The following is a 14,198-nucleotide window of genomic DNA, read 5'->3' on the forward strand; positions in this document are numbered from 1 at the left end:
GCTTCCTCCTGAAGGAACGTCCTACTGTGAGCCTTGCTTTCCCTCCTGGAGGCGGGCACAGGACGGTGGAGCAGCCGACACACAGAGCTGCCGTCCGTGCGTGGCTAAAGACCAGGGTGATTTTATAGCATCCTGGGCACTCCACGTCCATGAAGTAGGAGTTGGGGCTCTGCACCAGGCGCTGCTTCTTGTGCTTCCTCTTCTCCTCCTCTGGAGAGGGATGAAGATCTTTTGTGAGAGGCATGTTCCTGTGGGGAGGTCCATCACCCACCAAAAGATAAAGTTGAAGTGTTTTTAGGGTTGTTTTTTGTTTGTTTGTTTGTTTGTTTGTTTGTTTGCTGGCTCAGGCTGCCTTAAGGGCAGGTCTGGTAAGGCCTATGAAGCTGGGGATCAAACTTTGGTATCCTGCGGCTAACTGTGTTTACATAAGCAGGCACTTAAACAACTGAGCTAACTGGCAAGCCGCCTAGATAATTAAATGGCCAATAAAGTTATTGTGGAAGGGAAATTTTAAGAATTAAAAAATATCGAAAGACATAGAATGCTGGGGCCGGGGAGATGGTTCAGCAGAATAAGAGCTTCCCTGGCAAGCGCAAGGACATGAGTTCAATCCCCGGTTCCACAAAAAAAAAAAAACGTGGAATGCTGAAGTGAGTTCTGATATGCAGGAGTTTGCCATGGTGAACAAAGCCTTTCTTATTTTTCTCTCATTGATCACCAGATTTGTTCTGAGCTCTACCTCTTCACCTTTGTTGTAATTTCTGCTTTGATTGTCTACGCAAACACTGATGTTTCAGTATTACTTTTCTTTCCATTTTCATGGGCTGGTCTAAACTGGAAAACATTTTCTTGGTAGCTAGCTTTCAAAGCAAAGGCCTTCTTACTAATACAGTTACAGTGCTTTGTTTTCAGCAAAATTAGTTTTCAAAATTTCCCTTCCACTATGGTTTACAAATCCTTTGAAGATAAGAATAGAATACTTTGAACTAGGCCAAGGAAAAATTCCGTAGATTTTTTTGGGTAATTCTGTGACCCAGAAGTTCTAGTCCTTACTCGTAAGGTGGCTGAGGAGCCTCTGGAGTTTTTAAAGATATTTTAGTATGCATCACACTATCAATTTATATACCTGTATTGTGTATGATATTCTATGCCAGATCAAATATCAATTATAAGACAAATGACACTTAATTTTTTTGCACTAAACAAAGTGCTGTATTTCTAGTACTTCTTGTAAAAGAAATACATTCACAAACAGAACATCTTATGAACAGATGAAAAGTTCTCATCAAACATATAAAAATATCAGTTAAATTGCAATAACTTTTTATCATTGTTAATCCTTCTAAGAGTAAAACATGTGCTAATACACAGTGCTGGAAAGATTATTGGAAAACGAGTATTCTCCGGCACTAGAGGACAGATGACTCACTAAATCACACTCCTTGCCCTGTTTACCAAAATATTTAATCTGTGTTTTCTCTGACTTAGCAAATTCATTTTCTATGAATTTATCATATAGATAAATTTTTGCTTTTGGTCAAAGTCAGTAACACAACAGTAGTTTTATAATTATAATTTCCTAAATTATCAAAAAGTAGGAAACAACCTAAAGTCTCTTGGAAGGTTAAACATGGAATTACATAGCAATTCTTCAAGGTACTGTATATACCCAATGGAAACAGAAATGGATCCACACAAAAGCTTGTACATGAATGTTCATAGCAATAATCTTTATTATAACTAAAATATGAGAACAATTTAAATGGCCACCAACTGATGCATAGATAATAAATGTGACAGAGTCACAAAATGAAATATAATTTTGCCATTAAAAAACAATGCAGGGCTGGTGAGATAGCTTAGCAGTCTAAACGCCTGCCTGGCAAGTGCAAGGACCTGGGTTCGATCTCCAGTACTGTGTGCCATGCCAGCCCAGGAACCCTGGGTAGGCCATGCTGGCCACTGAAATCTGGCATGTTGGTGGCCTGTAATCCCAGCGTTGGGGAGGCTGAGACAGACTAATTATCCTCCTTGATAATTTAGGAGGATCGCTTTGAGTATGAGCTGCACAGTAAGACCTTGAACCAAGTAAATAAATAAATAAATACGAACAAGCAAACAAAAACAATGTAGTTCTACAATATGCTATATAATCGAACCACAACAAGCTGCAAAAAGAAAAGAAGCTGTCACACACCCTCATATACTTCTAGTAATATAAAACATCCAGAGTAAATCGATACTATAGAAACAAAGAAAAAACTGGCAGTTGCCCAAGAGAGAAGACTGAGCAGGGTAGGAATAGGGAGTAACCCTTAGTAAGTGCATGGGTTTTGGGGGCGATCCTTGTGCCCTAAAATTAGATCATGGTGCTGGTTGCACAATTAAAACAGTACTAAACTATGGAGTACTATATTTTAAGTCAACTTACACAAGTTGTATCTATATATAAAGTCATTTCTAATAACTTAAATATCCAAGAATAATGAGGTTGGTTATATAAGAGAAGACTCCAAGTTTCATTAAAAAAAGCACAAACCCAGATTGCTTTATTTGTTCCAATATAGAACAATCATTTTTTAAAAGAAAAAAGCAGAGGAAATTGATCAAATGAGTGTAGGTGGGACTAGGCCTTAGAGCCTAAAGCCAAAAAGATACTTCAGTTCTGAGATAAACATCCTGTCTGGTTAAGGTCAGCTATTATTGGCTGAGCAACCGTGTGTCACGTGTTACTAACTTTGCAAAAGTATAAATAAAGGACCATTTTGTTGTGAAAAAAAAAGAAATATATATATATATGTATATACAAGATAGTTAGATATATAGCTGCTTTCTTTTAGTTCATTGAGAAGAAAGGTTTATACTAACATTTTTTAGACAAGATATCATGTCTGTATCTTGTCCTCTGAATAATTACTGCAAAGACAATATCCAATGTGTTATTAATTATTTTAACTGTTCTACTAACCTGTTTTGAAACTGTTTCATAGCTATTTTATCTTTTTTCTCATTAAAATGAATTAAAAATACATGAAAAATAAATAAGTAAAATTAAGAAAACAACCCAACAAGCTGGCACACACCTATAATCCCAGCACTCAAAAGGGATGAGGTAGGAGGATTGCCTTAGTTTAAGGCCAGCCTGGGCTACAGAGTGACTTGGAGCCCAGTCTAGAACACAGGAGGATGTGCCATATCAATTTTTTTTTTTAATAAATGAAGCCAGGTATGGCGGATCATGCCTGTAATCCCAGCCCTGAGCAGGTGGAGGCTCCAGGATCGCCACAAGTTTGAGGTTAGCCTCAGCTACATAGTGAGGTCAAGGCCAGCCTGAACTACATAGCAAGACCTTGTCTAAAAATAAATAAATAAATAAAAATAAAAAGTTAAGAAAAGAACCAAAAAATATAAGTTAAAAAAGCAGAGCACAGAATACAGTCTGTTCATGGACCTATATCTTTCTTGAGAGACACATGAGAAGAGTGGTCACAGTTGTTTCCCTTGAGGGTGGAACCCAATACTTGGAGGTTTAGAACATGAGATGTCCTTTTCAGTCAAATTTGTTTTCCAAAAAAGAAAATCCAAATCACTAAATTATCAAGTGCTTTACTAGACCTGATGTATATATACTTATGCATGTATGTATATTCGTCTTTTTTTTTTCTTGGAACTGGGTATTGAACTCAGGCCCTTGCACTTGCCAGGGAAGTGCCTATTCTACTGAGCCATCTCCCCAGCCCCTATGCATCTTGATAAGCCTGTCATTGTAAACTTTTTCCATATAACAAACACACATTGATTATATTATATATTTTACCTGTGTCCCACTCAACTTCTGTTCAGTCATGGAAGCCCAGCAAGCCTTGAATATGTATATATATTCATATAATATATACGCAGATAAAACACTGCAAGGCATACGTGGACATCAATGCTATAAACCATCCCTCAGGAGAGACTATTTAACTATGACAAAAATAAGTAAGCTCATGGATAAGTAATCTGTTGCAATTTAAGGAAAACAGAACATGGGGCCAAAACCACTTGCAAGTGCCCTGCGTATTGAGGCTGCCCGGTGCTGACAAGAAGGACAGCAGCACGGCCGCCCCGCACTTCAGTGGGGCGGGGAGCCTTCCAGACCTGCTTTCTGTGTAACGGTCGGATGTGTCACCTTGAGTATGTTGTTCCTGTGTAAGTGGAAACTTACAATTTGTTGTAAAAAGGTTTATCCAAGTCCTCATATTGATTACATTTGCTGTAAAAAAAAAAAAAAAAAAAAAAAAAGAAGAGCAAAATCTTATCTCGAGTGAGGGATACGATAAAATGAGGGTACAATTGTGGGGTTTGGGTTTTTTTTTTATAGAGACCATAAGACCATGTTCAAAATGGAAACTGTATTTTTAAATGATAAAAAGTGAGCACCAGAGGTGGTAGTGCACCCCTGCTCTCAGGAGGCTGAGGCAAGAGGATCTTTGGGAGTTCGAGGCCAGCCTGGACTATGTGGTGAGTTCAAGGCCAGCCTGAACTCTGTAGAAGACCCCCATCTCAGAAAATCTAAAGAAAAAGAATAAAGAGAAGTGCATTCCAGATCACACAGTGAGCACTTAATAACTTTCTTGTTTGGTGGAAGTGAAGGGACTGACAGTCACACGAGGAAGGAGCTGTGACAGGGGCCAAGAGCAGCAGCTAGCTCTGGCGGGGGGAAGGCATTGTCCAGAGAGTCAGAACAAAAGAAATAAGAGACATACAGTGACAAGATGCTGTAGGACGAAAATTTAAATTAGAATGAACGGCGAACCAGGATGAACAATCTCACACACTTAGTAAAATAGAAGTTAAGGTGATTGGTGGCAAAAGAAAAAGGCAAGAGAATGAATCTAGAAATCCTCAGAGGTGGTGGTGTGGTGAATGGAGCAAGTCACCACACAGTCATTTAATTCTGTTTTACTTTTGCCATCGTCCTTCAAATTCTCCTTTGACTTATTAGCAGAATGTCCCCCATCTCCATGAAAACCATGATCTCCTGGTAAAACACCCTCAGCATAGTTCCTTGTTTGTCTCATATGAGAGTAACAGATTGCAAACACCTCTGATGAACCTTGCTGAGCCACCCTGACTGCCCAGGAGACCAGCCCTGCTCAGTTGCAGTGGCCCACGCCCCTGAATGGTCCTGTCATATTGGAGGGGGAAATTTGAAGTGGATTTTTAAGCCATAGACTGACTGGACAACCCCTGGGTCACTTGTCCGTTTCCATATTTCATATGTTTAAATCCTTTTTAAAATTTATTTCAAATTCCTCAATTCCAGTTCTTGACCCCACCCCCCCACCCATCCGCATTAATCATCATCTTTATGAACACATTCTCCACTGACTTCTGAATGGCTACATTCCAGCTCTCAGGTTCCCAAAATAAAATTCTAAAGCAACACAAATTTTCCATCTAAAATACTCATATTTGTGAACTTATTATATACATTTTTAATTTATGTATTTAGTATAAGGTCTTTCTACACAATTCAGACTCATAGTGATCCTTCTGTTTCAGCCTCCCCAGTGCTAGGATTACAGGCATGCACCATCATGGCCCATTTCAGTGGCCAGCTCAGCATGGGCCCACATGGCATGTGGTACTGGAGGTTGAACCCGGTTCCTTGTGCTGGTCAGGCAGCCACTTAGACCACTAAGCTATGTCCCCCGCCCCATGTGAAATTAGTAGTCTCTACAACCAACTCTCTCTTATATGAAATTCAAAATACAGAATCATATGGAGAGGAAAGATACAAATAGAGGCAGCTCGATTTATCCCAAACATTTGTTAGTGTGTTTACTTGAAATTAACAAATCTTTCCATTTCTTTTCTTTGAGGAGCAAGAGAATGTAGAAAGAGTTGTGACATTACAGGAAATGAATCTCTCCTTAGCTTACTGTAGTTCAACCTCCATCCACTTCTTTCCATAAGAAAAAAGACTTTTGACATATCAATACCTGATGAAAAATACCTGTTTCATATTATGCTTAAGATGTTCGATATTCAGACCGATAGTGAGGTTAAGTGCAACAGCCTAGGTTGTATGGTAATAACAATAAGCTTCTCTTCTGGAGGGTTAACAACCTAAGTTTGCAGACCAAAAGAGAAAAAGCAGGGCCGCAAGGAAAGCCAACATTTTGGCCCTAGCCTTCCAAGGTCAATTAAGACTCAGGATATATGAGAACTTGTACTGTAACATCATGTAACTCAGTAGTGTCACAAATTTTCAGATCAAGGAGATTATGGGGCCAAAGAGGAAAGTGATCGATGATGTAGAGTGTGCCTAAGGAGAGTCACATGGAGAGAAAACATTCTCTCAGGCTTTCACAGAGAGCACATTGGCCAAGCAATGGCCGTGACTCATCCACACGGCTGACACTGACAAAGGATCTACAATCTGAGGTGCAGGATTTCGAGATAAATCCTGAAGGGATTTCACTGACCCCATCAGACCCAAAACTCTTGCTCTATAGGTCTTGCTTTATCTTGGTCTTAACCATCCAGCAGAAAAGTATAAAGGCGAAGTATAAGAAGTAAAGCCATGGTGTGATGTTGAGCTGTAGGGGACTCAGGTCAACAATTTCTGACATTGCCAGTCCAGAGGAAGACCCAATACTATTATGGATTACTGGGCTATGTTGGAATATTTTGCTGAGTTCACATACCTATAATATTTATTTATTTATTTATTTATTTATTTATTTATTTATTGCAGAACCAGGGATTGAACTCAGACCCTTGCGCTTGCCAGGGAAGCACTTACTCTACTGAGCCAACTCCCCGGCACCTCTATAATATTTAAATGGCGGAACCAAACAGAAAAAAGGGATACAGATGAATAACCATTTTGTATCTGTGTATTCAAAATGGTTAGGATAGATAGATATACAGCTACATTCTCTTAATTCAGTGAATAGAGGGATTTGTTCTGATAGTGTTTGTAAATAGGATGTCATGTCTGCATCTTGTACAACAAAAAACCACTAGGAAGACAGTATGCGATGTGTTAATTATTGAAACTGTCCTACCAAATTGATTTGAAACTGTCTCACTGCTATTTGTTTCTCAATAAAATTGTGGGAAAAAAATTTTAAAATGAATACAAAAAAAAAAAGAAAAAAAGACTTTGAGAATCACCAATATTACCAAATGTGTTTTAGTATACTTTATAAAGTCCAGATTGAAATTTTGAGAGTTAATTATATAAAGTCTACCTGTTTTATTGGCCCAGAAAAACTAAGATGCTTTTCCTTAAAATTATTTTGTATGCATGCAAATATATTGCTTGTAGTATTTGAATGTAACCATAGATTTGCAAAGCAAAATATTTCTCTGGTACCAGCGAGTGTCATATACTTTAACACATGCTCATCCAGTCTTGATGAGAAACAGAACTTTCAACAGTGTTCGGTGTCTCATTAAGTTTATTGATTACCTTTAAAAATTTTTGAAAAACAATTTTTATTTCAAATCCAACTAAATGCCCTCTGTCTCTCATCCCTGCTCTCTTCTGGCTGTGGTGGAGGCCCAACGACCACCTGCCACTGAAAACCTACTTCTGACTCCAAACCCAGTTGAAAGGCAATTGCAAACTTTCTGGATTGCTCAGGCAACTGTAACCAAGGGAAGGAGAACAGATTTTAGGCAAGGGGAGCATCCAGGATCCATGCTAGACATCTCATCAAGAAGTTTTATCAAGTACCTGGGAGATAGCTCAGTAGAATAAGTGCCTGCCTGGCAAGCACAGGGTTCTGAGTTCAATCCCTGGTACTGAAAAAAAAAAGTTCCATCATTCTGGGTTTATACAGAAAGATCCATCAGCTTCCTAGAAAGTCCACTCCAGTGTTTCCAATTCAACACATTTGTCATTCCCCAAAATAGGATGTCTCACCTCCACACCTTGGTTTACTTTCCTTCAGTAATCTGTCCTGTTTGTTAAGATATTTTTCAGGAAAAAGAAGCCAGAAGTGGCCAATAAACATATCAATACCTGATGAAAAATACCTGTTTCATATTATGCTTAAGATGTTCGATATTCAGACCGATAGTGAGGTTAAGTGCAACAGCCTAGGTTGTATGGTAATAACAATAAGCTTCTCTTCTGGAGGGTTAACAACCTAAGTTTGCAGACCAAAAGAGAAAAAGCAGGGCCGCAAGGAAAGCCAACATTTTGGCCCTAGCCTTCCAAGGTCAATTAAGACTCAGGATATATGAGAACTTGTACTGTAACGTCATGTAACTCGGTAGTGTCACAAATTTTCAGATCAAGGAGATTATGGGGCCAAAGAGGAAAGTGATCGATGATGTAGAGTGTGCCTAAGGAGAGTCACATGGAGAGAAAACATTCTCTCAGGCTTTCACAGAGAGCACATTGGCCAAGCAATGGCCGTGACTCATCCACATGGCTGATACTGACAAAGGATCTACAATCTGAGGTGCAGGATTTCGAGATAAATCCTGAAGGTAAATGATAAAAAGTGAGCACCAGAGGTGGTAGTGCACCCCTGCTCTCAGGAGGCTGAGGCAAGAGGATCTTTGCCAGGTCAAGACCCGCCTGGGCTACAAAGTGAGCTCCAGGCCAGCCTGAATTGCATAGCAAGACTCTGTCTCTGTCTCTGTCTCTGTCTCTGTCTCTGTCTCTGTCTCTCTCTCTCTCTCTCTCTCTCTCTCACACACACACACACACATACATGAAAATTAATAAGTGCAGTCATGCACATAATATTTTTTCAGTCAACAACTGTAATATATAAAATACAATAAATGTTATTGATATAAAGGATAAGTAACACACAATATGCAATGATGAAATAAGTAACATTCCTTATTGTAAATTAAGGCTAATTAACTTAAATTCCTACAGTTAATGAATGCATGTAGCACCAACCAGAATACTGCTAGCAAGCAGGCAACTGTGAGAAAATAAAGATACATGTGAGAACTTCACTCATGTGTCATGAATGTGAGTGACTGCTTGGCTGAGTTGGATAAGAGCAATTAACCATAAACAGCCAAATACAAAAAAGTTTTTCCTTAATTTTGTATGCCACTCACAGTAGCTCCACAAATTATATATCCAACTCTAATCTGTATAACCTTTGCAACTCTAATGATCAACACAGTGAATTAAGCCTAGTTTTGCAGTGTTTCTAGTTTCCAGAGGATAAATGCTTACTGCAAAAGTTCAACCTCCCATAGTAAGGTCACTGAGAGAAGAGTAGAAAAGAGAGGTTGGTATTACGCCCTTATACAGTCTTTCCAGAACTTGTAGCTGTCTTACCACAATTTGTACATATTGAAACTATATTCATTTAGTTATTATCTACCTCCCTAAATCCATGAAAGGGGAATTATTTATCTTTGCTCTATTTCTAGTGCCTAGAATAGAGATTTACATATAGTAGGCATCCAGTAAGGATTTATTAAATGTTAAATAACACTGAATTTGTGATCTGCCCGGCCCTGTCCTCATATACAGTTACATAGCCAGATCATGAGTCCTCATGATGTGAGTGACCACTTGGCTGCATTGGATGAGAGCAATTAACCATAGATAGCTGTGGTTACACTGACTTTCTCATTCAACTTATTGTTTTGGAGTCACTCAAGCCTATGAAGTGGCACTACTGCTATTTTCCATTTACAGATACAACCAGAGAATGACTGACTCAAGTCACTGAAGGTCAATGTTGGAGTTAGCGCAGGCTTCTACTTGCCTTCACGGTAGGTTCTCAGAGCCATGATTCTGGCAAAGAGGAATCCCAGGATGAGTGCTGTGTTCTGGACTTAAGGAGAACGAAGCCTGATTACAACACATGCAGAGAAACAATCTACAGGGACAGATAAGTTAACTGGCATGGTTAATGGTGTAGAGAAACTTTAAAGGCATTTTATAGAACAAATTGGAAGCTGCGGGAAGAAAAACCTTTGAAGAAACTCTGCAAGTGATAAAACGAAGGAAATATTAACTCCAGGAAAACGATAAGTTGAATGAGAAAGCCAGTGTAATCACAGAACACTGGCTCAGCAAGGCACAATGTTTTTTTTCCATAAATTTACTGAGAAACAAATAGCAATGAGACAGTTTCAAACCAAATTGGTAGGACAGTTTCAGTAATTAACACGTTGTATACATTCTTCCTAGTGGCTAATTGCTGTACAAGATGCAGACATGATATCCTACTTACAAACACCATTGGAACAAATCCCTCTATTCATTAAGAGAATGTAACTGTATATCGATCCTAGCCATTTGAATACACAGATACAAAATGGGCATTCATCTGTATACCCTTTTTGTTGTTAAGTTCCGTTATTTGAATATTATAGGTGCGTTAACTCAGCAAAATATTCTAAAAGAGTCCAGTAGCCCATAATAGTATTGGGTCTTCCGCTTGACTGGCAATGTCAGAAATTGTTGACCTGAGTCCCCTACAGCTCAGCGTAACAGCATGGCTTTAACTTCTTATACTTCGTTTTTATACTTTTCTGCTGGATGGTTAAGCCCAAGGTAAAGCAGGACCTGTGCAACAAGAGTTGTAGCTTTTGGATCTGAGAAGGTCAGTGAAATCCCCTCAGGATTTATCCTGAGATCCTGTACCTCAGATTGTAGAACCTTTGTCAGGATCAGTCATGTGGATGAGTCACGGCCATTGCTTGGCCAGTGTGCTCTCTGTGAAAGCCTGAGAGAATGTTTTCTCTCCATGTGACTCTCGTTAGAAGGCACAATATTTTTAAGCCATAATAATACAAACAATGCATTCAAATTTCATCAAAAATAGTCATGGTACCCGGTTGTTCATGCCTATGATTCCAGAACTCTAGGAGGCTGTGGCATGAGGATCAAAAGTTAGAGCCCAATACACTCATTTAATGATAATTGGTGTCAACATTTAAAAAAAAAAATTAAGGGCTCAAATGTAGCACCATATAAAGGCCTTAGTTTGAGTCCTCAATATCCCCAGCCATGGCTTTCTATATTGGAAATGGGCAAAATTCTACATCTACCATATAGAAAGTCAATGATCTTCTCATAAATCATACATCAAATTACAGCCATGCTGACATAATAGAAATATGGGGATAAATGTAAAGGAAGTATCTAGAATGTTAACATCATTATCTCCAGGAGGAAGGATGTAGTCCTTTTCTGTTATTGTTATATGTTATTTGGCATTATTATGCTAATATTATATGCTAATCATATGCTAATTTCCAAACATGTATTATTTTCATAAAAAACAAAATTAAAGCAAGAAGGTAGGGCTCTTTTCTATATTGTCAAAGACTTAAAACATGATAATACCAATGTTGATGGCATATTAAAAACAAGCACTTATATACTCACCAATGAAGCTGTCTATTGCTATCTCTCTGGAAGATCATCTGATATTTTATTTCAAACACCTTAACAAAAATTGTGTTTGACCATTACTATTTATTAAGTTTATTCTAAGGGAAATGTATTTAGTCATCTTTTATCACAGAAAAAAATAGCACAAGTATTTAATATTTTGCTTCCAAGTTTTTTTGAGACTTAAACACTTGTGTATCTTTATGGGTACAGTATGAAATAATTCAACACACATATGCAATTTGTTATCAACTCAGGGTAATAAAAATTACAGTTCCCTCAGATATTAATTATTTCTATGTGGGGGCTGGCAAGATAGCTTAGTGGAAGCACCAGCTTAGATAAGCTTAGGCAAGCACAGGGGCCACAGTTCAATCCCTGGCACCACATGCTGCACCAGCCCCTCTGCTCCCTAGGGTGGGCTGACCTGACCACAGAGACTGGGAGTAGTGGTGCATGCCTGTAATCCCAGCACTGGAGAGGCTGAAAGCAGGAGGATCACCACAAGTCTGAGCTGCATAGTGAGACCCTGCAACAATTAAATACATAAAAATAAATAAATAAATAAATAAATTTAAAAAATTATTTCTATGTGTTGAGAACCTTCATACTCTTCTAGGTTTTTTTTTTATCCATAGAGATTGCTGTGCTGCAAGGAAAAAAATCAATTCTTCATCTCTAACAATTCTTTCTGCCCCTGTTGAACTGCTTGCTGCCCATTCCCTCTGCTCTGTCCTGTGTTCAGTAACCACTATGGGGTTCACTTTTATTTTGCACAAATATGTAAGGACAAATGATGCTTTTAATCATGGTTTCTATTTAAAGAAAAAACTATACAATTATTAAAAAATATATTAGAAAACATGCATCAGAAAGCTAGCAGAAAAATGGAAAAAGTGACTTTATTTTGCTTTTCTTCCATACAAGCATATATTTATATTAAAAGTTCTAAAATTCATTCAACCTAATAGTTACCACTAGGGATGGGATTACAGGTAATATGTATTATTTAATTGCGTTAATTTCTGTAATTATATAATGTATGTAATTTATCTGTGGAATTAATGTTTTAGTGTTTTAAAGTCACACTTCAAATAAAATATAACCTATTAAAGATTCAAGGAGATTGCCAAGACAAATGAAAATATGTTCCTTATAAAAGGTAATATGAACAATAAATTTTTTTGGTTGGTCCAAAATGATGGGTCCAAAAAATACAATCTATATTTGAAAAACCACAATGCATGTGATATATAGTTGTCATGGGCATGTTCACAAAATCTAGGATACTAAAACTAAGATTTGTAGAAGCTTAGAAAAGGTGATAAATTTTCTTTTGTTAGTAATGAGAATTAAACTCAGGAATTTATATCATGAAATGGAGCATTTCAAATGTCATGTGCGATGACACTTAAAATATTAGACATTTTTAAAGCATTGCTTCAACTTGAGATGAATTTCTGGTATTATTACATTTGAGATTCTCATTTCTACAATCTTGGAAGGGTTAGCTCTTGTATTTTAAAGATTTGCCTTAATTCATGACATTATTTGCTTTGCTTCTTAGGTATCAGCAAAAGCCAGACATCTTACTCTACAACTTCCCTACCACCAACTCCATCATCCCAGCGACCCAGCCAGCCTCCCTTGCCAGCATCTCACCCATCACAGCCTCCAGCCCCAAGCCTCCCTCCCAGAAACATTAAGCCTGCCTTTGACCCAAAGTAAGGAAATTTATCTTGTCATTTTTTGGTGATGTCTTGTCATAGATTTTCAAACTGTCTGTGGTTGAGTGCTAAGGGCTCTTCATAACATCTAGGGCACATTTGTGGCCACTGGCAGAGAGAAGGCAGCTCTTATACTCATACCACTGTAGGTCTGAATGTTTCTTGTTTATCTGTTTCATGTTGGGCTTCACCTTAAGAGTTCATCTGAAGAAAATTTCTACCACCTTTTCAAAAGTTCTGAGAGTTTTTGGAGATCATGGTGATACAGGGAGAAAAACTGATCCCAGATGGTGACCTCCAAATGTTACAGGGAACCTCCAAATGACATAGGGAAAAATGATCTCCCAACCTGACCTAGACGAGTTCGTGTTTTCTAAAACTAAAGAATGAATTGTAGGAACAAACAGAGGTTATGAGAAGAATATATTTATTGGGGGAAAGAAAGCTTCTGTCTGAGAGAGGGACAGGAGAGGGGCCCAAGTGGGTTTTCCCCAGGAAGCTGTCTCTTCTAGGGACTTTTATAGAGGAAAACTATGTGGTGAGGCGGGTCTAAGGTGGAGAACATGGGAACTCACTTAGGTGGATGTGGGGTGGGACAAAACTATGGTCAACAAATGAAATTACAAGCACCATTGCTCAGGTAAAATTGATTTAGTCCAGGACCAAATGGGGAAGGGAGTCATGTAGCAAGTGAGCATGAATGTAGAACAGAACTTTTTCAGGTAGCCATCCAATAATAGTTGGATTAATGATTCTTCTGGCTGCCTCAGGGTGATGATCAATCTCCGATGCCAATCTTTAGGGAGGTTAGCCTTTGTTTGATATTTGGTCTTTAGGTCTGGCCCACAGCGGGCACATTCATTCCTCCCACACTTGTAAGGTATCTTGTCTTCTGCGTTATCTCCTTCAAGGCCTAGCCCTGTCTGATTGCCTATAATATTTCTATCTAACTCAGCTGCCTGCAACAATGGCACCACCACCATCACCTCTACTGTCACTATGACCACCATTACAATCACCATTATCCTCTCCATTATCCTCCTCAACAATCGCCACCATGTTTTACTGGCTATGACATGCTAGGTATT

At 38.5% G+C, this 14,198-nt stretch overlaps 1 protein-coding gene across 1 annotated transcript in view; it reads left to right on the forward strand.

The window, feature by feature from the left end:
- The window catches only part of Fyb1 (FYN binding protein 1), a 154,053-nt gene that overhangs the window by 111,359 nt on the left and 28,496 nt on the right, over positions 1 to 14,198 (forward strand). Inside the window, exon 3 of the mRNA XM_023712691.1 lies at positions 12,951 to 13,107. Within this exon, the coding sequence (XP_023568459.1) occupies positions 12,951 to 13,107 (157 nt within the window). The remainder of the gene's footprint in view (positions 1 to 12,950; positions 13,108 to 14,198) is intronic.

This window comes from Octodon degus, unplaced genomic scaffold, assembly GCF_000260255.1.
Source record: "Octodon degus isolate 3935 unplaced genomic scaffold, OctDeg1.0 scaffold00002, whole genome shotgun sequence".
Taxonomy (NCBI): Eukaryota; Metazoa; Chordata; class Mammalia; order Rodentia; family Octodontidae; genus Octodon; species Octodon degus.